Source organism: Salvelinus alpinus, chromosome 23 (assembly GCF_045679555.1).
Source record: "Salvelinus alpinus chromosome 23, SLU_Salpinus.1, whole genome shotgun sequence".
Lineage (NCBI taxonomy): Eukaryota > Metazoa > Chordata > Actinopteri > Salmoniformes > Salmonidae > Salvelinus > Salvelinus alpinus.
The window spans coordinates 6,103,432-6,130,262 of NC_092108.1; the positions used below are offsets into that span (position 1 = coordinate 6,103,432).

The window sequence follows — 26,831 nt, forward strand, 5'->3', positions numbered from 1 at the left end:
ACCTTGATACTGACTGATGCACATTTAAATCAGGTGTCCATCAGAAGTCAGACCAGAGCAACAGATCAGCAGTTTCCTGACCAGGGTCTTTGCCCAAATGGCACCCCTATTCCCTTTATAGTGCACTACTTTTGACCAGGGCCCATGAGGCCGATAGGGTACTAGTCAAAAGTAGTGCACTATAAGGTGAATAGGGTGCCATTTGGTGCGTAGATTTCCTCTGGGGGACATTATGGAGTCTCATTAGTAAGACATCAATCACATCTATTGATTGGCTCAATTTAAAGTGCTGTACTGTACGTTCACAGTCAAAGGCTATGAGACGGCTGTTTCATAATTGACCACTAGAGGGCAACACCAGTACATTGTCTACTTGGTGTTCTCAACTGTAGGACAAGTCTGTTTTAGAATAGCAGAGAAGAAGCAATTAAAAAGAAATATATATATATGGCATATCTAATGTTGTCTTGTCTTTAGTTATTGGATGCAATCCAAAGCTGTACCAAACCTGTATAGGCTGTACAACCAATAGAGAGCTGAGAATAACAAACGCTTCTTAGACACTGTTGGACTGCCAGATGGTGAAGCGAGATGTATCACTCCAGAGAACGAGTTTCCACTGCTCCTGAGGAAGTTTGGAACTCGGTAGGGAGTGTTGCAGATGTTTTTTACCCATTATAATCTTCAGCACTGGACAGTCCCGTTCTGTGAGCTTGTGTGGCCTACCACTTCAAGGCTGAGCCGTTGTTGCTCCTAGATGTTTCCATTTCACAATAACATCACATACAAGTTAACCGGGGCAGCTGTAGCGGGGCAGAATTTTGACGAACTGACTTGTTGGAAAGGTGGCATCCTATGACGGTGCCACGTTGAAAGTCACTGAGCTCTTCAGTAAGGCCATTCTACTGCCAATGGTTGTCTATGGAGATTGCAAGACAGTGTGCTCGATTTTATACACATGTCAGCAACGGGTGTGGCTGAAATAGTCTAATCCACTAATTTGAAGGGGTGTCCACATACTTTTGTACATATATACAGTACCAGTCAAAAGTTTGGACACACCTACTCATTCAAGGGTTTTTCTTTATGTTGACTATTTTCTACATTGTAGAATAATAGTGAAGACATCAAAACTATGAAATAACACATTTGGAATCATGTAGTAACCAAGAAATTGTTAAACAAATCAAAATACATTTTATATTTGAGATTCTTCAAAGTAGCCACCCTTGGCCTTGATGACAGCTTTGCACACTCTTGGCATTCTCTCAACCAGCTTCACCTGGAATAACTGAAGGAGTTTCCACATATGCTGAGCACTTGTTGGCTGCTTCACGCTGCAGTCCAACTCATCAAAAACCATTTCAATTGGGTTGAGGTCGGGTGATTGTGGAGGCCAGGTCATCTGATGCAGCACTCCATCATTCTCCTTCTTGGTCAAATAGCCCTTACACAGCCTGGAGGTGTGTTGGGTCATTATCCTGTTGAAAAACAAATTATAGTCCAACTATGCGCATACCAGATGGGATGGAATATCGCTGCAGAATGCTGTGGTAGCCATGCTGGTTAAGTGTGCCTTGAATTCTAAATATATCACAAACAGTGTCACCACTGTGTCACCAGCAAAGCACCATCACACCTCCTCCTCCATGCTCCACGGTGGGAACCACACATGCAGAGATCATCCGTTCACCTACTCTGCGACTCACAAAGACACGGCAGTTGGAACCACAAATCTCAAATTTGGACTCATCAGACTAAAAGGACAGATTTCCACCTGGTCTAATGTCCATTGCTCAAGTTTCTCAGCCCAAGCAAGTCTCTTCTTATTATTGGTGTCCTTTAGTAGTGGTTTCTTTGCAGCAATTCAACCATGAAGGCCTGATTCTCGTCTGTACAGTTGATGTTGAAATGTGTCTGTTACTTGAACTCTGTGAAGCATTTATTTGGGCAGCAGTCTGAGGTGCAGTTAACTCACTGGTATGAAGAGATTCGGGACACAGGCGCAGGAATGCGTAATAGGGGTTTTTATTGACCCAAATTACGGCGTGCCGTGCAAAGGCACGGGGACGAAGACCACACAAACACTATACAAAAACACAGGGTTGAAATCCAAAACAATAGAGCGAGGAGTAGCTTGAATAAATAACACACGCACACAATAATTAAAACTTCTTTGGGATTGGTGTCCCTTCCACGGGACGGTTGAGATAACGTAGGCTAATGCGATTAGCATGACGTTGTAAGTAACAAGAACATTTCCCAGGACATAGACATATCTGATATTGGCAGAAAGCTTAAATTCTTGTTAATCTAATTGCACTGTCCAATTTACAGCAGCTATTACAGTGAAATAATACCATTCTATTGTTCGAGGAGAGTGCACAATTTTGAACATGAAAAGTTATTAATAAACAATTTAGGCACATTTGGGCAGGCTTGATAAAACATTTGGAACAGGTATGCAATTGTTCATTGGATCAGTCTAAAACGTTGCACATACACTGATACCATCTAGTGGTTAAAATTGAAATTGCACCTGGGCTGGAATAATACATTATGGCCTTTCTCTTGCATATCAAAGATGATGGTACAAAATAAATACAAAAGAACGGTTGGTTTTTTCTTTGTATTATCTTTTATATTGTTATATTCTACTACATTCCTTTCACATTTCCATAATCCTCAAAGTGTTTCCTTTCAAATGGTGCCAAGAATATGCATATCTTTGCTTCACGGCCTGAGCTACAGGCAGTTAGATTTGGGTATGTTATTTTAGGTAATAAAAAAAAAAGGGGGATAATCCCGTAATCATTACAGGCTCGCCCAGGTGGGATGCCGGGTGGCGCACATAGGGGGGTACTGTCACGCTTGTGCCCCCTCTCCCCCCTGGCGCTCAAGGGCGCCAGGCTGCCCAGCACTACGTACTCCTGCCACCATCATTATGCACACCTGTTTCCCTCGTTACGCGAATCAGCGCTTCATTGGACTCACCTGGACTCAATCACCTGCTTTCATTACCTCCCCTATATCTGTATGTTCCCGATGTTGTTCCCTGCTTCAGCATTATTGTCGCCATGTTCTCCCTGTTCTGACTCTGTTCCTGTTCTGTCACTTGTACGTTCATTAAATGTTCAACTCCCTGTACCTGCTTCTCATCTTCAGAGTCGGTTCTTACGTCACCTGGTTGTCTTAATTGAAAGGACACAGACACTAGGCCCTCCGTGGAATGAGTTTGACACCCTGCTGTACCGTATAATACAACAGTAATAATGATGCGTGTCACAATGAGAGAGACTGAGATGGTGGCTGACAGAGTCCACAGACAGCGTTATAGATGCTATCAGGATAACCCTATATAGTGCAGTCTCAGATGGCACCCAATCCCCTATATAGTACAGTCTCAAATGGCACCCTATTCCCTATATAGTACACTACTTTTGTCCAGAGTTCTAGGGTAACATTTGGGATGAAAGCCATAGAGAGTTCTAGATGCTATGAGGACATTCAGGACACCTGTTATCCTATGGGCTCACAGAACAGACTGAATAAAAGCATACTCCTATTGATACTGTTGCTACGGATACAAAAGTTACAGAGGCATGATACCCAAGCCCACCCAATCAGAGGCATGTTACCCAGACCCACCCAATCAGGGTTGGGGTCAATTGGAATTGAAGTCAGTCAATTCAGGAAGTGTTTTAAATGTACAATTCCAAAACTTTTACACCTTTTCAGTTTATTGAGATATTATCGAAAGTAGATGTTTGTTTTTTCAATTATTCAGTTTACTTCCTGAAATTGACTGGCTTGAATTCAAATTGACTAACCCTACACCAAATCTCTCATGGTCTCAGACTTACAGGGTCCAGTGTAGAGCAGCTGAGAGGAGAGGAATACAGTCCACATGAAAGGTTGTGAACAAAGAGAGTTGCATTCAAAAAATAAGAGAACCCAAAAAAGAAGGCTCTCAATTTCCACCGTTACGAGGGCCAGATGCTTGTTTTGAAATGGCGTTGCTATGTAGAACTACCAGGGAATATTATGAGTTTGTCATGCTTTTTGGAGGCCAAACTACTATTACAATACATTTGCATTCGACAGGAAGTGTGCTGAGACTTTATCCAGTTTTTCCAGAGTTTGCAGGCCAAAGTCTTCGATACCCTGGCCATCCTGGCCACTATCAATGATAAGCCTTGCATTAGGAACTTGAAAAGAAATCAAGAGAGCCGAAGATGGATTGTCAAAAGAAGAGAGCAAAAAATAATATGTAGAGACACAACAATAGAATTCCAACAATGACTGACGGAACGCCGGAACACCAGGAATGTTAGTCAGTGTTCCAGTGGGTTCCTCTGAGTTCCTCTGAGGATCTTCCTCCTCAGGAATCATCCTCTGTCTTGATGATGTGGAACAACGTGATGTTGAACAGAACCTGGTGTCCGTTGTTCCAGCCGTACAGAGCCCGGTCCCTGGCGTTGTAGTCCAACATGGACATGTGGAAGTACTGGTTATGGAAGGGGATGTCTGTGTACTCATAGCTGGAGGTCTTGGTGGAGTACGAGTAGTAAACCTTAGCGCCAGTCAGGTGAGAATTAGTGATGTAGAGTGTTCCGCAGATCATAAAGGACTCCCCCGCGTTCCGTTTGGAATATTCCGTGTTCCAGGTTCCGAGGATTTGTAGTGTCTCCGGGTTGAGCTGGCTGATGACGATGTTTCCGGCGTTCTGATTGGTGGCATAGATAGCCCACAGGCCCAGCTCGTCGGCCATGAGGTCTATGTCGGAGAAGCCTCCCCAGGTGTAAGGGTAGACGTTGTGGAAGCCGGCGTTCTCCAAGGCTCTCTGGGTTACCACGCGGCCTGTCTCGAAGCGGTAACACACCACGATGTTGCTCTGGACCTTGTTGTAGTACAGAGAGCCATTGTACACCACGTGGTTGGTCCCGGCCCACTTGAACGGCAGGTTGTAGGTTCGAGACCCGGCCCCGGACACAAAGTCTGCTATGGACTTGTACTCTTTGACTATCTTGTTATTGGTGTAGCTATCCATGTACCAGACCTGGGTTGGAACACAATACATCAACAATTTAAAGGTCTACCTTTATTGTACATTAGTTAGAAAAAAACACACAGTAGATGAGGTAGAACGTTGCCACAAACTCTTTGGGGAAGTGTAAAATGCTTTTTTGGCTGTCTGAAATGCCTTTTCCATCACTGGATGCAGCAGTAGAGTATGATGTAGTTAGACCACTGGTGGCCTCCCCTCCTCTTGGAGAGTTACTGGGGTGTAGAGGATTTTGCTCCAGCCCTGCTCTAGAACACGTGATTCTAGGTTCAGGTGAGCAACTGACTAATAGAATGTCATGTCTATCAGTAGTTCTTCAGGAGGAAGATTGGTCACATTTTGCTATAGTCAAATACACATGTACCCTCATCTATCCCTCCCTCCCGCCCCTCATCCATCCCTCCCTACCCTCATCCATCCTTCCCCTCATCTACCCATCCCCTCACCCATCCCTCATCCATCCTTCCCTCCCCTTATCCATTCCTCCCTCCCTCCCTCTCCTCATCCATCCATCCCTCCCTCCACTCATCCACTCATCCATCCATCCCCCCTCCTCTCATCCATCCCTCCCTCCCTCCCCTCCCCTCATCCATCCCTCCCTCCCCTCATCCATCCCCCCATCCCCTCATCCCTCCATCCATCCCTCCCGTCTCATCCCTCCCCCCGTCCCTCCCCTCATCCCTCCCCCTCCCTCCCTCCCTGCCCACATCCCTTCCTCCCTCCCTCCCGACATCCCTCCCTCCCGACATCCCTCCCCTCATCCCTCACTCCCCCCTCCCTCTCCTCACCCTATTGTTTGTAGGGGAGGCCTGTGGATCTGTCATCCAGGCTCCAAACCGTGTCCCAGAGGTCTTCACCGTCACCGGTCCAGTGATCTTCATCAGTTTACCACAGGCTGTTCACGCACACAACACAACACACCCCCACAGCACTCAGATAGATAGATTCACCCCTGACTGTGTTAGGTCTTAACAGTATATCAACTCAAACCAGTGGAACAATCCACCCGGATCTGGTATTATGTTACAACAACAACAAATGGCTCCCTGTTTGTAACTTCCTTATTGTCAGAATAGGAGGCTTAGTTCTGTGATATTTTTTAGCAGAAAAGGTCGGGGGCCAGTTGCATCCCGACTCGCCTAAGCCTGGGGCAGGAGGAAGGTTTTGGTTTAGAAAAACATAGGGTAAGGGGGGGGAGTAATACACGCAAGGGGCGTAAGTGATAACCACACATTCCTGGGTTTAAGGATTAGAGTATAAAATGTTTTGTTGTTGGCATCTTTTGGCTCGCTAGAAGAACCTTATACTGTATATACACACACACTTTGATATTTATTTCATTTATATTGTTATTATCGAGGGTTAGTAAAGTAAAGTTCTAGAAGGAATCCTCAAGGCTATCTTATTGATTAGAGTCTTTACGTAGCTGTTAGAGTTTCATCAACAACTGAAGGGACTGATCCTCCTGAGGGGGGATGACAAAGACGGCGTTATAGTTGTAGAGGTACGACACCGTTTCTTCTCGTAAATGCAGTGCTTCTCAGAAAATTGTCATAGATAAAAAATTGCATTGGGGAGTTAGATAAGGATGCTGGAGGTATCTTATTGGTGATTTATTGGCTTATCATACAACCGGTGGGTCTAATTCTGAATGCTGATTGGTTAAAAGTTCATCATTGCTTGAGTAAGTTCATCATTGCTTGAGTAATTTTAGGATTTTACGCCCGTTTCTGGAATTTGGAATAAACCTGATTAATTATTCTGAAACCCTGTGTCATCGAAGAGTCGTACAAGTGCGTGCCGTTTTACTCTCGGTTCATAAATTGATTTGATTGATTGAGGATTTATAGCACCTGGTTAATATATCAATTGGGAACCTGGAGTAATGAAACCTGAGACTAGATTATAGTTACTAAGTGTATCGATCACGAGTAGGGGTGATTCTGGGTATAGCCAAACAGGAAAACATTTACCCTTGTAGTGTCTATGGTGGAAGCTCTGGCCTAGGCGACTGGGACGATGCCGTATGGAACTAGAGTGAGGGAGCATCAACACTAGGCTATGAGGATAACCCACTTACTGAAAAATGCGCTCATATCTGACGTTGAGATGCAGTCCTTAGCTGATGCAGTCCTTAGTTGATGCAGTCCCTAGCTGATACAGTCCCTAGCTGATGCAGTCCCTAGCTGATGCAGTCCCTAGCTGATACAGTCCCTAGCTGATGCAGTCCCAAGCTGATGCAGTCCCTAGCTGATGCAGTCCCAAGCTGATGCAGTCCCTAACTGACGCAGTCCCTAGCTGATACAGTCCCTAGCTGATGCAGTCCCTAGCTGATGCAGTCCCAAGCTGATGCAGTCCCTAACTGACGCAGTCCCTAGCTGATGCAGTCCCAAGCTGATGCAGTCCCTAGCTGATGCAGTCCCTAGCTGATGCAGTCCCTAGCTGATACAGTCCCTAACTGATGCAGTCCTTAGCTGATACAGTCTCTAGCTGATACAGTCCCTAGCTGATACAGTCCCTAGCTGATACAGTCCCTAGCTGATACAGTCCCTAGCTGATGCAGTCCCTAGCTGATGCAGTCCCTAGCTGATACAGTCCTTAGCTGATACAGTCCTTAGCTGATGCAGTCCCTAGCTGATACAGTCCTTAGCTGATGCAGTCCCTAGCTGATGCAGTCCCTAGCTGACGCAGTCCCTAGCTGATACAGTCCCTAGCTGACAGAGTCCCTAGCTGATTCAGTCCCTAGCTGTAAACTAACTCAGTGGTGTGGTTGTGCGGCATCTATCAGGCCCAGAGAACTAGGAGCAATGGACAACCGACTGTTGCCGGGCAGGCACAGAGAACTAAGAGCGAGGGACAACCGACTGGTGCCGGGCAGGCACAGAGAACTTAGAGCGAGGGACAACCGACTGGTGCCGGACAGGCCCAGAGAACTAGGAGCGAGGGACAACTGACTGTTGCCGGACAGGCCCAGAGAACTAGGAGCGAGGGACAACTGACTGTTGCCGGGCAGGCCCAGAAAACTAGGAGCGAGGGACAACTGACTGTTGCCGGACAGGCCCAGAGAACTAGGAGCGAGGGACAACCGTCTGTTGACGGGCAGGCCCAGAGAACTAGGAGCGAGGGACAACCAACTGTTGCCAGACAGGCCCAGAGAACTAGGAGCGAGGGACAACTGACTGTTGCCGGACAGGCCCAGAGAACTAGGAGCGAGGGACAACTGACTGTTGCCGGGCAGGCCCAGAGAACTAGGAGCGAGGGACAACTGACTGTTGCCGGACAGGCCCAGAGGACTAGGAGCGAGGGACAACCAACTGTTGCCGGACAGGCCCAGAGAACTAGGAGCGAGCGACAACCGACTGTTGCCGCGTAGGCCCAGAGAACTAGGAGCAACGGACAACCAACTGTTGCCGGGCAGGTTAGTGCCGACGTTGTGTTCCTGGGGGTTCTTTGGAAGTGGTATTTTATTGTGACACTAGTCTTATGGGCCCACGTTGCTCTATATAGGGGACTAGGGTGTCATTTGGGATGCAGCCTAGGACACACAGTTCCATCTCACTGGTGAGTTTATACGACACACCAAGAGTACGTCACAAACTTATCAATGATAGTTTCCTTGCTACATTTCCAGTAACAGATAAGACTCTGCTTAGTTTAGGATTATAAAACTAGATAACTTTAAATAAATGAGACAGTCTCTGTCCCCACTGGCCCAACAGACCTCCAAATGTACAGTTGAAGTCGGAAGTTTACATACACTTAGGTTGGAGTCATTAAAACTCGTTATTATTTCCTTTTTTAAATTGAGCAAATGTTTCTTACTTTTAAACTCTGCATCGTTGGGAAATGGCTCGCCAGTAAGCGTTTAACGGTAAAGTCTACACCTGTTGTGACAAATAACATTTGATTCGATTTGTGTGTGTGTGAGTGTGCCTACATGCGTTTGCGTGTGTGTGTGTGTGTGTGTGTGTGTGTGTGTGACTCACTGAGTCTGCTCCTGCAGTTGCGTAGCTTGCTCTCCAGACTCAGGAGCCTCTGTTGTAGTTCCTCAGAGTCGTAGACTCCTATCTCCTCCTGGATGGCTGTGAGCACCATGGACAGGTTCCTGATCTCCTGTTTAAACTGGACGATGAGCTGGGCATCTGTCTTGTACTGCTCCAACACCGGGATCAGAGGCTGCAGGGCATCCATCTTACCCTTCAACTCCTGGAGGAGGGGAGGATACACAGGGTTTAGTTTGATTCAGTTCATTGGCTCATTGGGACAGTAACCGTGTCACGCCCTGATCTGTTTCACTTGTCTTTGTGATTGTCTCCACCCCCCTCCGGGTGTCTTCCCCATTATCCCCTGTGTATTTATACCTGCGTTCTCTGTTTGTCTGTTCGTAGAACCTAACAGCGTTTGTTTCCCTGCTCCTGCCTGTTTCTTGCTCCTGATTTCTAGTCTTTCCCGGTTTTGACCCCTGCCTGTGTAACAGTATAACTTTAGACCGTCCCCTCGCCCCGACACGGGCGCGAACCAGGGACCCTCTGCACACATCAACAACAGTCGCCCTCGAAGCGTCGTTACCCATCGCTCCACAAAAGCCGCGGCCCTTGCAGAGCAAGGGGCAACACTACTAATAGGTTTCAGAGCAAGTGACGTAACTGATTGAAACGCTACTAGTGATTACCCGCTAACTAGCTAGCCATTTCACATCCGTTACACTCACCCCCCTTTCAACCTCCTCCTTTTTCCGCAGCAACCAGTAATCCGGGTCAACAGCATCAATGTAACAGTATAACTTTAGACCGTCCCCTCGCCCCGACACGGGCGCGAACCAGGGACCTTCTGCACACATCAACAACTGACACCCACGAAGCGTCGTTACCCATCGCTCCACAAAAGCCGCTGCCCTTGCAGAGCAAGGGGCAACACTACTAATAGGTTTCAGAGCAAGTGACGTAACTGATTGAAACGCTACTAGTGCGTACCCGCTAACTAGCTAGCCATTTCACATCCGTTACACCTGCCGTGACCCTGAAACTGCCTGTCGTTCTGGACCCTTACACCCTCTCTGGATTATTGACCTTTGCCTTGACCTGTCGTTTGCCTGCCCCTGTTTAATAAGGAATACACTTTTGTTTCTTCAACACTGTCTGCATCTGGGTCATACCTTAAAAGTGATAAACCGACTAGGTGATAAATCTGTCGATGTGTCCTTGAGTAAGGCACTTAACCCTAATTGTTCGTGTAAGTCGTTCTGGATAAGAGTGTCTGCTAAATTACTATAATGTAATGCTCTGGTTAAAGACGTTACAATAAGGTCATGTTCTGCTTAAAGCGAGGTCAGAACCACATAACAACCAGAAACAAATCTGTATTTTTCACACCTGAAAGTTTCTGTTGACCTGCGTCTTCTTGTCGGCCTCTACCTGTCTGAACTTTGACCGTAGCCCTTTGAACTGGCCCTCCATCCTCATGATGTACTGGAAGTCTCTCTGGGTCCGCAGGTTCAGTACCTCAATGGACTGGGACATGTTCTGGACCTACGGGACAAGAGTGGAAGACAATGGCTGTTCTGCACCATAGGAGAGGAAGAGGAACATGATTATTCTGTCCCCCCCCCAGATGAAGCACCACTGTTATCTTTTTCCTTTTTCCATCAAGGGAACACTATTTATAATGAAGGTTACATGGAGAAAATCAGACCCCTCTGAAATAAGAAATGGATGGCCATACCTTCAGCAAAATATATTTGACCTAAACCCTCCTTGAACCCATAAAAACAAACAGTGACCCTCTCCTTTACCCAAATTAAAAAGTAAAACAAATTGGATAGAGGATAACATGTCTACCGTTTACCCTCACTTATTGGACAGAACAGAGCCTTAGATATGCCGTTTTTAGGAATTGTTGTTCATCCTGTACTCATTGCATCGCAAACAAATTATAGCGTACAGGGCTGCGGGCCAGAAGGTTGTGGGTTCGCAGACCACCGTGGACAAGAGTACGGGTGGAAAGATTTACTTTGTAGTAAAAACATTGCATGAATCTATCATTATATTCGCAGGTCCGATTTTTAATTTTTTGAAAAATAATAATTTCATGCAATTTTACCGGATTTTAGCGGGAATATTTTTTGAATAACACACCGAAATTACAGGATAAAATTGGACAGAGAGATAGGCCTATGTGTTAATCTTACCATATTTCTCCAATGCCAAATCGGTGTGTCTTGTTTGTAACAAAACTGTCCCGGTTTTGTAAGAAATTGTATTAGATACTGGTAACTTGTTTTAACAAATTCTCAACACTAGCTATACTTGACACAACATGCACCCATCCCCCACTATACCCCCACACTTCGTACCCTTATAATAACCACAGACCCACACACACTCCCCTCCCCCATGAACAGGCCCCTGTTAAAACGAACGCACATGCATTCTGCTCGAGGATGAGACTCTAAGACACAGAACTGTGTTAAGAGCCAATGGAACGTCGACATCAGGCCCGGACAGGACTACCCACGACCCAGATCGACCAATCGGAAGGCCAGACTACAAGATCAACCTACTTTACTTGTTGCATATATAATCAGCACAACCTGTTTAGAGCTCTTTTTTCCGACGATTCCATACGAGTCAGACAGAAGGGACCGTGCTGCACGATTGCTAAGATATTTTTACCTGTGAATAAACTGCCTTATTATACAAATATCCACCTCGTCCTATGTCTCAACTTGATCTCCTGTCTCCAGTAAACGTTTTATCAACAGTTTGCAAATAATTAAATATGATACGTCATTAGGAACGTGAGCATGGTACCTTCAAAAGTTACCGACGTAGAAAAATGTAAGCTTTAACTGCTGGTTACTTTTCTTCTGTGGTTTAACCCAGAGAAGGTCACAAGTGTTTCCCTAAAAGCTGTCTAGGTTTAAGCATCTTCAAATATTACAGAGATTGAATAGCGTAATCAAATGATAGTGACAGAATTAGATTACTTCCCAAGCAAACTCAACCTCTCCCCATAATGCATCGGAGTCACATCTTTTCCGGGTATTTTACAGATTGTTTCTAGCACAAAGCATCGCGGACCAAAGCGCTGTTATAGATCACTTTATATAATCGGATCTGTTTTATTTTCTTCAAAATCTTAAACTAATAAAGGGTAGGCCTCTGCTTTTTGCCATTTTCTTTAATTCAAGGTAAGCCTGTGGCGTCAATTCGAGTCCTGGTTTTAATTTAACAGCCCTTCACTGACACGGAGGTAGGCTATTTAAAGAGTGCACGGTGGGTGGAGGAATTGGCCGACAAAATCTATGGATACCAACAGGTAGAGCTACCACTTATTTCTTAAACAGGAAGAAATAGGCTCCAACACAACGTCATCTTGTTGTTAGTAAGTCTAATTAAAATGGTCTTCATTTTAATTAGACTTACTAACAACAAGATGACGTTGAAAGTCATTAATGTCTACTGTCATCACTAGGAGCTGTCCATTTCTGATTGATTGTTGCTGCTTCAAGTTTCAGCACCAAAATGTAAGTTACTAGACTTTGGCTCATTGTGAGGACAATAACTCTTGATGAATACATCGTGGGCAATAAATATATTGTTTTTAATGAATGCAATCATAGTAGTAGAAAACTATCAATGTTGACCTCCGGTCCTTCTCATCTTCGCACGCATCCTTCTCAAAACTGAACAGAACATATAGGCTATAGGTTAGTCCGTGTGCAAGATAGTGCCGTTTTTGTACTAGCCATTGCAATGTGTAATACATAGTAGTTTTACTTACACCATCCCAGCAGCACAAAAAAAAACTCAGGAAGGAAGTTCATTTTCATAGATATATAACTTTGCTCTGTGCTTCTACTGTATAGCCTATAGCCTCCATACTCAACCCGGACCGGATCCGGACCCAGAACGGGGTCAAGACAGACCCCTGGTATCATATAAACACACGTAAGACATGAAAGAATACATATAATTGCAGGAAATGAGCTTTAAAAACAGCCAAACAAATCTTTGACCCATTAAAAATGTGTAGAATTGTGGGAAATTAGCTTTAAAACTACAACATTTTCTCTCTGCCAACAAGAGGTGTGTGAACAGTTTGGGGTCGCAAGGTGGGTGGTTTGTTACGAAGCCAATACATTACATTATCCAGTTGGACCTTTGCCACCTAGGAAATGTTATAGGCTATAGATCATTTGATTGAGACATCAATGAATAGGCTATGGGTGCAATTTGATATTGCCACCCTGCAGAGAATCAGACATGAAAAGAAACTAATTGTAAAACACTGAGAAAAATTGAAATGTAAATCTATTGTAAATTAAATGACTATATTTACAAAAAATTATACTAAACCCTCTCCTTGAATGAAATTGGAAAAAGCTCCTGTTTTCCTCCAGGTGACCATTCTGTACATTTCAATCTGTCCCCAAACAGAATTTTCATTGTAGAGGGAATAGACCGTGTTTTCTAGAGTCAAGTAAATGAGCACTGGCTCATACAGATATCCCGTAGCTCAGCGGTTGGTGTGGAACAGTGGAACGGGTATCTGGACCAAGCTAACAGTTAAAACGCTTCCTCTATCCTGTTATCATAACTTACCAACATCACCATTATGTTTCCAACAGCAAAGTGGCATCACACTCAAACTCTGTACGTTTGATCCCGAATGGCACCCTATGCCCTATATAGTGCACTACTTTTGACATAGGGCTCTGGTAGAAAGTAGTGCACTATATAGGGAATAGGGTGCCATTTGGGACTCTCACACATCACACAGGGTTATGGGATCCATACTCCCTCTGATTCCAATGGTGGGATCCTGAAACGGCCTGGTTGAAACTCCCCTAAGAGATGCTTGTACATGTTAGTGTTAACTTTACCACACTGGACCACAGTGAATTACATAGAGAAACCCCCCCCGGCCCGCTCTACACATGGAATACATTCAAGAGTAGACCCCATGTTTCATACATTATTATCATAGATGAGTAATAGTGACGTTGGTTCCTAATGAGTGTGTGTGTAGGTGAGTGTGTGTGTAGGTGAGTGTGTGTGTGTAGGTGAGTGTGTGTAGGTGAGTGTGTGTGTAGGTGAGTGTGTGTGTGTAGGTGAGTGTGTGTGTGTAGGTGAGTGTGTGTGTGTGTGTAGGTGAGTGTGTGTGTGTGTAGGTGAGTGTGTGTGTAGGTGAGTGTGTGTAGGTGAGTGTGTGTGTGTAGGTGAGTGTGTGTAAGTGAGTGTGTGTGTAGGTGAGTGTGTGTAGGTGAGTGTGTGTGTGTAGGTGAGTGTGTGTGTGTGTGTGCGTGTGTGTGTGTGTGTGTGTGTGTGTGTGTGTGTGTGTGTGTGTGTGTGTGTGTGTGTGTAGGTGAGTGTGTGTAGGTGAGTGTGTGTGTAGGTGAGTGTGTGTGTAGTGTGTGTGTGTGGTGAGTGTGTGTAGGTGAGTGTGTGTGTGTGTGTGTGTGTGTGTGTGTGTGTGTGTGTGTGTGTGTGTGTGTGTGTGTGTGTGTGTGTGTGTGTGTGTGTGTAGGTGAGTGTGTGTAGGTGAGTGTGTGTGTAGGTGAGTGTGTGTGTAGGTGTGAGTGTGTGTGAGTGTGTGTAGGTGTGAGTGTGTGTAGGTGTGAGTGTGTGTAGGTGAGTGTGTGTGTGTGTGTGTGTGTGTGTGTGTGTGTGTGTGTAGGTGTGTGTGTGTGTGTGTGTGTGTGTGTGTGTGTGTGTGTGTGTGTGTGTGTGTGTGTGTGTGTGTGTAGGTGTGTGTGTGTGTGTGTGTAGGTGAGTGTGTGTGTGTGTGTAGGTGAGTGTGTGTGTAGGTGAGTGTGTGTGTGTGTGTATTCAGTACCTTCTCCAGTAGCTGACGGAGCTGTCCCTCCTTGGCGTCTCTGGAACAGAGGTTCTGTTCAGGAGCCACCACTGTACAGATACACCTCCCCTCTGCATCCTGGGCCGAGCTGTACACCTTCCAACCATCCTTCGGCCTGACTGTCTACACACACACGCACACACGCACGCACACAATATATGTATGGTCAGCAGTTGTCAGGTGACATGGGGGCCATCTTGGATAGGTACTTTGACATTTTGCCTGCATTCCAAACACTCAGCCCTCCAATTAAGTGGACACTTCTGATGACGTATCATGACGTCTGACGAGTTGACACTTGCAGGGCAAAGGGAAGAATGAATTAATTTAAAACGGAACGCTGTTGTCTGGAAATGTGTCACTTGTTCGTCCCACGGTTGTGTTTTCAGTCATTAAGGAACCACCGGTAGCTGTTGCGTGTGATTTATATGCGCTACAGTCCAGCATTTCATATCTTGGCTGGAAGACAACGCAGACATCGAATGTTAGCCATCCGACTATATCAGGTAAATCGAAAATTACAACGTCGGGGAAAGTTGTATGCGTAAACTAACGTTTCCAAAAGCTAACCAAACAAAAACATCATTACTTTTATGATACGTGTTAGAGTCGTCATGTGCATTAGTAGCACAATTTCTAACTTATTTACAATTCGTTTTTACTCACACTTGTATCTTGATTTATCCATACTAATGTTGGTTTTAAGTTTTGGCAGAGGTACGATCATCGAGAATTGAATTATGGGTTGTTTCAGGCACCCCGGGAATGAAAATAATTTGACACTCGCAAACTCGATCAAAAACCGAGGGCTGAGGGGATTACGTTGCCAACTTCCCTTGCTTGGCTAATCAGTTGGACCAACGACAAAGATGGCAGCTGGGATTCCCCCAAAAGGCATAAGGCGAGGGGGGAAAATGGAGGAGGGTGAGTCTTTTGTGTGTTTGAAACGCAGCCTTTGACAGTGAACGTGTTATTGAATGTGGGATAATCAGCAACGGTCTCTGATGGATATTCCTCCTAACATTAAATACCTGATGCAAGAGTCCAATCGCGTGGCCGTCGGACAAACATACACACAGTATCTGTACGGTTAAGGTTAGGTCTCTGATTATTTTAAGGTTATGTCCAAACCCCTTGTCTCTCCACACTCCATTTTAAGGACCAGTCAGAGTTTGACCATCTGATGGGCGAAGACATTTTCCACCTCTTTTTGTCGCTTTCAAGTTCACAGATGTGGTGTAAGAGGACATTCAGATTAAATGGAGATTAGCAGACATTCAGACTGAATGGAGATTAGCAGACATTCAGACTGAATGGAGATTAGCAGACATTCAGATTGAAGGAGATTAGCAGACATTCAGATTGAATGAGATTAGCAGACATTCAGATTGAATGAGATTAGCAGACATTCAGATTGAATGGAGATTAGCAGACATTCAGATTGAATGGAGATTAGCAGACATTCATACTGAATGGAGATTAGCAGACATTCATACTGAATGGAGATTAGCAGACATTCAGATTAAATGGAGATTAGCAGACATTCAGATTAAATGGAGATTAGCAGACATTCAGATTGAATGAGATTAGCAGACATTCAGATTAAATGGAGATTAGCAGACATTCAGATTGAATGAGATTAGCAGACGTTCAGATTAAATGGAGATTAGCAGACATTCAGATTGAATGGAGATTAGCAGACGTTCAGACTGAATGTAGATTAGCAGAAAATAAAGGAAAGAAATAATGCTGGCTCTGAAAGAGATTAGTCAGTTCATTGTGAAGCCGCTTCAGTCATTTAGAACGATTAAATTGGGAGTGAAAAAGTAAGTTAGTCTCTCGGTATTGTGTGGCAGGTGGTGAAATCTGGATCTCTTCTCAAGGAGAAGTTATTTTCAGTGTGGTTTATAAAGCTCAATCGGAGGCCAGATCCTCAAGTCTCTATGGATGAATTGAATCCAGTTGAATAAAGTTTATTGATCGATAGAGGAAGAGGAGGAATTGGGGATGTCACCAAAATGGTATCTCTTCCTCCTTGTGTGACATGCATCATTCTGGCTATCTTATCCCCCCCCCCCCCCCCCCCCCCGCTGACACATCTCTCCTCATCCCTTCACATTCCCGTGCAGCTGTACCAGATCCACGCCGGATGGCCTGACATGCTGCCACTAACTACACCCTCCATGACAATGCTTTATGTTCTGATGAATAGAAAGTTCTGCTCATAAATTACAATGACCAAAGTTCCAGTCCGTAGAATAAGAATGAAACACTAACGATTCTAAAGATTCCAGTGACTCTAATGATTACATTTCTATGTTCTATTCATTCTAGTTCTATGGTTCTGCTCTGTGACGTTGCCCGGCAGCAGCTGCTTCTGTTCTGTTCTGTTACTCTGACTTCAGACCCCATTAGTTTATTTAGCTTCTCAGACCCAAGATGCTAATCTGCCACTGGTCTTGTCTGCCTGTCTGTGTGCCATGAATAATCACACAACATTAATTCTCTACAGAAGTTTCAATTACCCCAAAGAGATATGCCGGCCGTCGGGGCCAAGTTAGTCAAAGACCGGCACACAGATTGCATCCCAAATGCCACCTTGTTCACTTTCTGGTGCACTACTTTTGACCAGGACACATAGGGCTCTACACACTATATAGGGAATAGGGTACCATTTGGCACGCAAATAGACAGCCAGGCAGTGGGTAGGTTAACAGACAGCCAGGCAGTGGGTAGGTTAACAGACAGCCAGGCAGTGGGTAGGTTTATAGACAGCCAGGCAGCCAGGCAGTGGGTAGGTTAACAGACAGCCAGGCAGTGGGTAGGTTAACAGACAGCCAGGCAGTGGGTAGGTTAATAGACAGCCAGGCAGTGGGTAGGTTAATAGACAGCCAGGCAGTGGGTAGGTTAACAGACAGCCAGGCAGTAGGTAGGTTAACAGACAGCCAGGCAGTGGGTAGGTTAACAGACAGCCAGGCAGTAGGTAGGTTAACAGACAGCCAGGCAGTGGGTAGGTTAATAGACAGCCAGGCAGTGGGTAGGTTAACAGACAGCTGATGCTCCAGATACTTAACTAGTCTAAAGAAGGCCAGTTTTATTGCTTCTTTAATCACAAAAACAGTTTTCAGCTGTGCTAACATACAGTAATTGCAAAAGGGGTTTCTAATGATCAATTAGCCTTTTAAAATGATAAACTTGGATTAGCTGACACAATGTGCCATTGGAACACAGGAGTGATGGTTGCTGATAAATGTAGATATTCCATTAAAAAATCTGCTGTTTCCAGCTACAATAGTCATTCATAACATTAACAATGTCTACACTGTACTTCTGATCAATTTGATGTTATTTTAATGGACAAACAATGTGCTTTTCTTTCAAAAACAAGGACATTTCTAAGTGACCCCAACATTTTTGGAACGGTACTGTGTATATTTTTCTTTAAAATATTGATGTCACAGCGGTATAATTTGTACAGTTCTTTATTAAAAATGTAGTTATTTGTTACATTTCATTTCTCTATGTAAAACCTAGCAGTATTAATGAATTCTCTGAGAGGGAGGAGGATATATAGAGTTTTGCAACAAAAAAAACATGATTATTTGTCTCTCTGAAATTAAATCAAATCAAATCAAATCAAGTTTATTTTATATAGCCCTTCGTACATCAGCTAATATCTCGAAGTGCTGTACAGAAACCCAGCCTAAAACCCCAAACAGCAAGCAATGCAGGTGTAGAAGCACGTAGAAGCACAATTAAACACATCAAGTGATAGAAAGTCTGTCATTGAACAACCCCATGTCATGATTAGATAGTGAAAAAACACACCAATCTCTGTCCCAAATTCTTCAAACAAGTAGTACAGTAGTATTATTGTATCGTGTTTGTAAGGGGTGCGTAACTGGTGGCAGGGAAGTCAGACGCAGGAGGGCAGACTTAGGTAATAGCCGGAGAAAGTTTAATTCCAAAACCAACAGCATCAAGAAAATAACAACTTTGGTACAAAACCCGACGCACACCAGTAAACAATGTGCACAAGCACTTACAACAAACAATACCACACAAAGACATGGGGGGGAACAGAGGGTTAAATACACACCACTAAATGAGGAAAATGAGAACCAGGTGTGTGGTAAAACAAGACAAAACAAATGGAAAATTAAAAATGGATCGGCGATGGCTAGAAGACCGGTGACGTCGACCCCGCCGAACACCGCCCGAACAAGGAGAGGAACCGACTTCGGCAGAAGTCGTTACAGTGTTGTAATATCTATAATATATATAGTATCATACTACAGATCTATCGATTTCAGCTAAGTATATATTGCTCTGTGAAAAGAGCGCAACTCATTTTCATTACTAAAGGACAATCTAGTGCAGTATGGTCTATTGTACACCATCTAGTATTTACAGAACATTTGTTCATGGACGATTAGGCATCATACACACCATGGAAATCGGCCACATTTTCATTTCTCAGTATAGAGTTAGTATAAATAAATTGCTCTATGAAAAGCCAACTAGTCACCTCATTTCCATTTGTCAGATGGTTTGTCTTTCTATTACAGCCAGTAGGGCAATATCATTGTGTCTATAATGACTGAACCAACCATTAACAGAGAGTTACTTCTCTGGCAACATCCAAGGATCAATATCAGAATATAGAGAGAAGGAAAGAGAGAGAGAGAAGAGAGAGAGAGAGAGAGAGAGAGAGAGAGAGAGAGAGAGATAGAGAGGAGGTAGAGAGAGAGGAGGTAGAGAGAGAGAGGAGGTAGAGAGAGAGAGAGAGAGAGAGAGAGAGACAGAGAGATAGAGAGGAGGTAGAAAGAGAGAGAGAGAGAGGAGGTAGAGAGAGAGAGAGGAGGTAGAAAGAGAGAGAGAGAGAGAGAGAGAGAGAGAGAGAGAGAGAGAGAGAGAGAGAGAGAGAGAGAGAGAGAGAGAGAGAGAGAGAGAGAGAGAGAGAGAGAGAGAGAGAGGGGAGGTAGAGAGAGAGAGAGATACAGACCCCTTGACTTTTTTCCATATTTTTACGTTACAGCCTCATTCTAAAATTGGTTAAATAAAAAAATGTCCTCATCAATCTACACACAGTACCCCATTATGACATCACAGTACCCCATTATGACAAAGCGAAAGCAGGTTTTTAGAAATATATGCATTTTATTACAAATACGAAACAGAAATGCCCTTTGCTGTCACGCCTGCTCTTGCTCCCCCTCTCGAGCGCCAGGCTGCCCTTCATTACGCACACCTGTCACCATCATTACGCGCCGCTGCGCAATATTGGACTCACCTGGACTCCATTACTTTGTTGATTACTCCGTCCTTATCTGTCTGCTCCTCACATTATTCCCTGTCAGCATTGACGTCGTTATTTTTTCCCCTGTCCAGATGCTGTTCCTGTCCTGTTTCATGTCCGTGGTTAATTAAATGTTCTCCCTGTACCTGCTTCCTGTCTCCATCGTCGATCCTCACACTTTGCTATGAGACTCAAAATTGAGCTCAGGTGCATCCTGTTTCCATTGATCATCCTTGAGATGTTTCTACAACTTGATTGGAGTCCACTTTGGGTAAATTCCATTGATTAGACATGATTTGTAAAGGCACACACCTGTCGATATAAGGTCCCACAGTTGACAGTGCATGTGAGAGCAAAAACCAGGCCACGAGGTCGAAGGAATAGAACACCGCGACATAATTGTGTCGAGGCACAGAACTGGGGAAGGGTACCAAAAAATGTCTGCAGCATTGAAGGTCCCCAACAGCACAGTGGCCCGCCCGGCCAAATCTGAGCAATCGGGGGAGAATGGCCTTGGTCAGGGAGGTGACCAAGGACCCGATGGTCACTCTCACAGAGCTCCAGAGTTCCTCTGTGGAGATGGGAGAACCTTCCAGAAAAACCACCATCTCTGCAGCACTTCACCAATCAGGCCTTTATGTTAGAGTGGCCAGATGGAAGCCACTCCTCGGTAAAAGGCACATGTCAGCCCGCTTGGAGTTTGCCAAAAGGCACCTAAAGGACTCAGACCATGAGAAACAAGATTCTCTGGTCTGATGAAACCAAGATGAAACTATTTTGCCTGAATGCCAAACATCATGTCTGGAAGAAACCTGGCATCATCCCTACGGTGAAGCATGGTGGTGGCAGCATCATGCTGTGGGAATGTTTTTCAGCGGCAGGGGCTGGGAGACTAGTCAGGATCGAGTGAAAGATGAACAGAGCAGAGAACAGAGAGATCCTTGATGAAAACCTGCTCCAGAGCACTCAGGACCTCAGACTGGGGTGAAGGTTCACCTTCCAACTGGACAAAGACCCTAAGCACACAGCCAAGACAACGCAGGAGTGGCTTCGTGACAAGTCTCTGAATGTCCTTGAGTGACACAGCCAGAGCCAGAACTTGAACCCAATAGCTCTGCAGTGACTTTCCCCATCCAACGTGACAGAGCTTGAGAGGATCTGCAGATAATAATGGGAGAAACTCCCCAAAAACAGGTGCGCCGAGCTTGTAGCGTCATACCCAAGAAGACTAGAGGCTGTAATCGCTGCCAAAGGTGCTTCAACAAAGGGTAAAGGGTCTGAATACTTACGTAAATGTGATATATATTTTTATTTATACATTTGCAAACATTTCCCCAAAACATTTTTTGCTTTGCTATTATGGGGTATTGGCTGTAGATTAATGAGGGGAAAAACTATTTGAATCAATTTAAGAATAAGGCTGTAACGTATCAGAATTTGGAAAGAGTCAAGGAGTCTGAATACTTTCCGAATGCACTGAAAAAGAGATAGAGAGAGGGACAGAGGGACAGAGCAAGAGGGATAGAGAGAGGGACAGAGGGACAGAGCAAGAGGGATAGAGAGAGGGACAGAGAGCTATAGAGAGAGGGACAGAGAGAGAGGGACAGAGAGATATATAGAGAGGAAGAGAGAGAGAGGGACAGAGAGATATAGAGAGAGGGACAGAGAGAGAGGGACAGAGAGATATAGAGAGAGGGACAGAGAGATAGAGATAGAGGGACAGTGAGATAGAGAGGGACAGAGAGATATAGAGAGAGGGACAGAGAGATATAGAGAGAGGGACAGAGAGATATAGAGAGAGGGACAGAGAGATAGAGAGAGAGGGATAGAGAGAGAGGGACAGAGATATATAGAGAGAGGGACAGAGAGATATAGAGAGAGGGACAGAGAGATAGAGAGAGAGGGACAGAGAGATAGAGGCAGGGACAGAGATATACATAGAAAGGGACAGAGAGCTATAGAGAGGGACAGATAGATATAGAGAGGGACAGAGAGAGAGGGGGACAGAGAGCTATAGAGAGGGACAGAGAGCATTAGAGAGGGACAGAGAGATATAGAGAGGGACAGAGAGATATAGAGCGAGACAGAGAGCTATAGAGAGGGACAGAGCGAGAGAGAGGGACAGAGAGCTATAGAGAGGGACAGAGAACTATAGAGAGGGACAGAGAGATATAGAGAGAGGGACAGAGAGCTATAGAGAGGGACAGAGAGATATAGAGAGGGACAGAGAGATATAGAGAGGGACAGAGAGATATAGAGAGGGACAGAGAGATATAGAGGGGGACAGAGAGCCATAGAGAGGGACAGAGAGAGGGAGAGGGACAGAGCGCTATAGAGGGGGACAGAGAGATATAGAGAGGGACAGAGAGATATAGAGAGGGACAGAGAGAGGGAGAGGGACAGAGAGCTATAGAGGGGGACAGAGAGAGGGAGAGGGACAGAGCGCTATAGAGGGGGACAGAGAGATATAGAGGGGGACAGAGAGCCATAGAGAGGGACAGAGAGAGGGAGAGGGACAGAGAGCTATAGAGAGGGACAGAGAGATATAGAGAGGGACAGAGAGAGAGAGGGACAGAGAGCTATAGACAGGGACAGAGAGAGAGAGGGACAGAGAGCTATAGAGAGGGACAGAGAGAGAGAGGGACAGAGAGCTATAGAGAGGGACAGAGAGATAGAGGAGTGTTGGAGACTGGACAACCTGTCTGTTTAAACTCCAGTGTAGTTTAAACAGTACAGAATACGGGACTAGAATTATAATACATTTATGAGTTCTATGTTTAACTCAATTTGCCCCAAATGTATGACAGAAAAATCAATTTAAAACCAATGCAACAGTTAACAGAATGGAAAAGCATTTCTGTTTCTTTGTATTCCCATTATAGCTGTCACAGATAGCTGTCAGATGTTGTGAACAAAAAAATCTAATTTCTCCATTCACTCAGATCTATGGCTTTTGTAAGACATACACACACACACACATCAACTACATCACCCCTGCCCAGACCAACATCAACTACATCACCCCTGCCCAGACCAACATCAACTACATCACCCCTGCCCAGACCAACATCAACTACATCACCCCTGCCCAGACCAACATCAACTACATCACCCCTGCCCAGACCAACATCAACTACATCACCCCTGCCCAGACCAACATCAACTACATCACCCCTGCCCAGACCAACATCAACTACATCACCCCTGCCCAGACCAACATCAACTACATCACCCCTGCCCAGTCCAACATCAACTACATCACCCCTGCCCAGACCAACATCAACTACATCACCCCTGCCCAGACCAACATCAACTACATCACCCCTGCCCAGACCAACATCAACTACATCACCCCTGCCCAGACCAACATCAACTACATCACCCCTGCCCAGACCAACATCAACTACATCACCCCTGCCCAGACCAACATCACCCCTGCCCAGTCCAACATCAACTACATCACCCCTGCCCAGACCAACATCAACTACATCACCCCTACCCAGACCAACATCAACTACATCACCCCTTGCCCAGACCAACATCACCTACATCACCCCTGCCCAGACCAACATCACCCCTGCCCAGTCCAACATCAACTACATCACCCCTGCCCAGTCCAACATCAACTACATTACCCCTGCCCAGAACAACATCACCCCTGCCCAGACCAACATCACCCCTGCCCAGACCAACATCAACTACATCACCCCTGCCCAGACTAACATCAACTGCATCACCCCTGCTCAGTCCAACATCAACTACATCACCCCTGCCCAGTCCAACATCAACTACATCACCCCTGCCAAGTCCAACATCAACTACATCACCCCTGCCCAGACCAACATCAACTACATCACCCCTACCCAGACCAACATCAACTACATCACCCCTTGCCCAGACCAACATCAACTACATCACCCCTGCCCAGTCCAACATCACCCCTGCCCAGACCAACATCACCCCTGCCCAGACCAACATGAACAACATCAGCCCTACCCAGACCAACATCACCCCTGCCCAGACCAACATCAACTACATCAGCCCTACCCAGACCAACATCACCCCTGCCCAGACCAACATCAACTACATCACCCCTGCCCAGTCCAACATCAACTACATCACCCCTGCCCAGTCCAACATCACCTACATCACCCCTGCCCAGACCAACATCAACTACATCACCCCTGCCCAGACCAACATCAACTACATCACCCCTGCCCAGTCCAACATCAACTACATCACCCCTGCCCAGACCAACATCAACTACATCACCCCTGCCCAGACCATCATCAACTACATCACCCCTGCCCAGACCAACCTCAACTACATCACCCCTGCCCAGACCAACTTCAACTACATCACCCCTGCCCAGACCAACATCACCCCTGCCCAGACCAACATCAACTACATCACCCCTGCCCAGACCAACATCAACTACATCACCCCTGCCCAGACCAACATATATCATTCCAACACCACACATTTTAATACGAACTTCAAATCACATCAGTCCATCTATCTAAACATATAGTTATGCAGTTGTTTTAATCTAATCTCTGAAGTATATATATATATAATATAATATAATGTATATAAGCCCGGTGCCTTGCAGATTAAAAGGGCAGTCAGTGGACCTCAACTCACCACAGAAGGGCAGTAGCCGAACAGCAGTAGAAAGAGCAGAGGATTCAGCACCACGGACAGCGGCCACATTCTGCCCGCGAACCGGTCACCCTTGTCCTCTCTCCCCTGTATGTTTCAACACGTCGCTCAGTCAGTGTGGAGAACGGCTTGAGGTTTCTGCAGGTTAAAAATAACGGTAAAATGCCTGGCCTTTTTTTTTTTTTAAATATCAAGACTCCAGAGAAAGAGAGTGAGTGTAGATCCGTGTCAGACTAGTCATCACATTCATCACCGTTCAGTACGCGTGAAGCCATGTGGGCAGCGCCGGGGACTGGAAACAACACCAGCTGCTCGTGACTGAGTGTGAGATGGGGAAAGTACGTGGCAGCGGAACAGACCGGGTGAAAACATCAGTTGATGTACAGGGACCTGCAAGAGGGGAAATGATGTCATTTAGCGATACTTGCCTCATCGGTCCGTTCACAGCAAATTTACAATCGGAATTTGAACACCCGCAGTGTTAAATGTAACACATTACGTCATCTCAAATAGTGTTAAACTAACACTTTGTAAAGTGTTGATAAACGAACCGTTTCAGAGTGATAGGTCTCTAACACAATGAGTGTTGCACATTCCGACTTAAATTAACACTTTATTAGAGCCGATGCTGTCACACTTTATTAGTGTTAGGGAATTAACACCTGGGGTGTTACAGAAACTAATTTCTGGGTGTTGTTTTAGCATTGTAAGGTGTAAAGCCTAAATTTGCATATTATTTTTCCCAGGGTACCTTTCGAGTGATTTTTTGAGGTACCGGTACCAACCCATGACTGTGTTTGCTAGTAAATCAAATAAATATTTGATCATACAGGTGTAATTATTTTATGATAATGACATTACTTTGTTTCACAATACCATACTCCGACAGCCTATTTTTACCCTAACACAGGGATCTGAAACTCCTGGTTTGCAGGCCACATCAGCAAGTCACATTATGCTGGCTTGCAAAGTGTTTTAGAATTTCCTATTGGAATCCAGCCAGAGTTAGGATGTCCGACAATTGGACATTTTAATCAGCTGTAATGTGCAGTTAGAATGACTGCTAAGGAAGGGAATATTGATAAATGAGGCTACCTGAACCATCTAAACTGGAACAACCATGTCAATAACGGGTGAAATAAATTCAACTACCTACAGATTGGATTCATTTAGAAATGTATCTTATTTTGCTTTGTGTAGTTTTAAGATCAATTAATAATTTAATGTGCATGCAGAAACATAGATATTAAAACAAACTATTCAAAAAAATAAGCCTGCAGCAAAACATGCTGGGAAATATGATAATAAGGCCCCTCCCATTTCTTTTTCACCCTGAGAGAGTTCACGGAAATTAACACCAGGTGGTTTTGATTCCACTCTGATTCAAATAACACTTAAGTTTATTCACCAATTCAATTCAAATCCCTCCGATGTTAACCCCACTAGAATCAACATTCCTATATAACACTCATAACACTATTCACCTCAACACTGTCTGTCTGTCTGTCTGTCTGTCTGTCTGTCTGTCTGTCTGTCTGTCTGTCTGTCTGTCTGTCTGTCTCCAAGCTCCACTTCACAAAAACAGGGTTGCAATGGGGGGGGGGGGGGGGGGGGGTTGGACTGAAGAGTTACAACAATCACCAATTTAAAAAAAGGTATATATTTGAGACAAGAGGCAGGAAGTGTCAGGTCTCTTATCAGCCTTGTTCTTCTGATGTTGAATCCGACTGTCAGAGTTAACGTCATGCGTCTTCAGTCTGAGGGATTAATAGGGGACATGGATGGATCAGCTGACAGATGCTTCGTATATTTATCATGTTAACACAAAGACCTTTTACTGAACGAGACATGCTTGGTTCAACCACACCAAGAAATATAGAGACGCAGTTAAACTATTAGAACTAAACAAATATTAGATTATAACAAATAAACACGCTGGAATAGTTG

The 26,831-nt window shown here is 45.0% G+C and overlaps 1 protein-coding gene across 1 annotated transcript; it reads right to left on the minus strand.

Annotated features, from left to right (window-relative positions):
• Positions 1–2,030: 2,030 nt before the first annotated feature.
• Positions 2,031–25,218, minus strand: LOC139550118 (noelin-3-like). Its single transcript, XM_071360760.1, has 6 exons — positions 24,867–25,218; positions 14,903–15,046; positions 10,438–10,593; positions 9,052–9,271; positions 5,854–5,960; positions 2,031–5,059 (listed from the first exon to the last, which is right to left on the minus strand). Exons 1-6 carry the CDS (start codon positions 24,933–24,935, stop codon positions 4,382–4,384), a joined length of 1,374 nt encoding a protein of 457 aa, XP_071216861.1. The 5' UTR covers positions 24,936–25,218; the 3' UTR covers positions 2,031–4,381.
• Between the last annotated feature and the right edge of the window lie 1,613 nt (positions 25,219–26,831).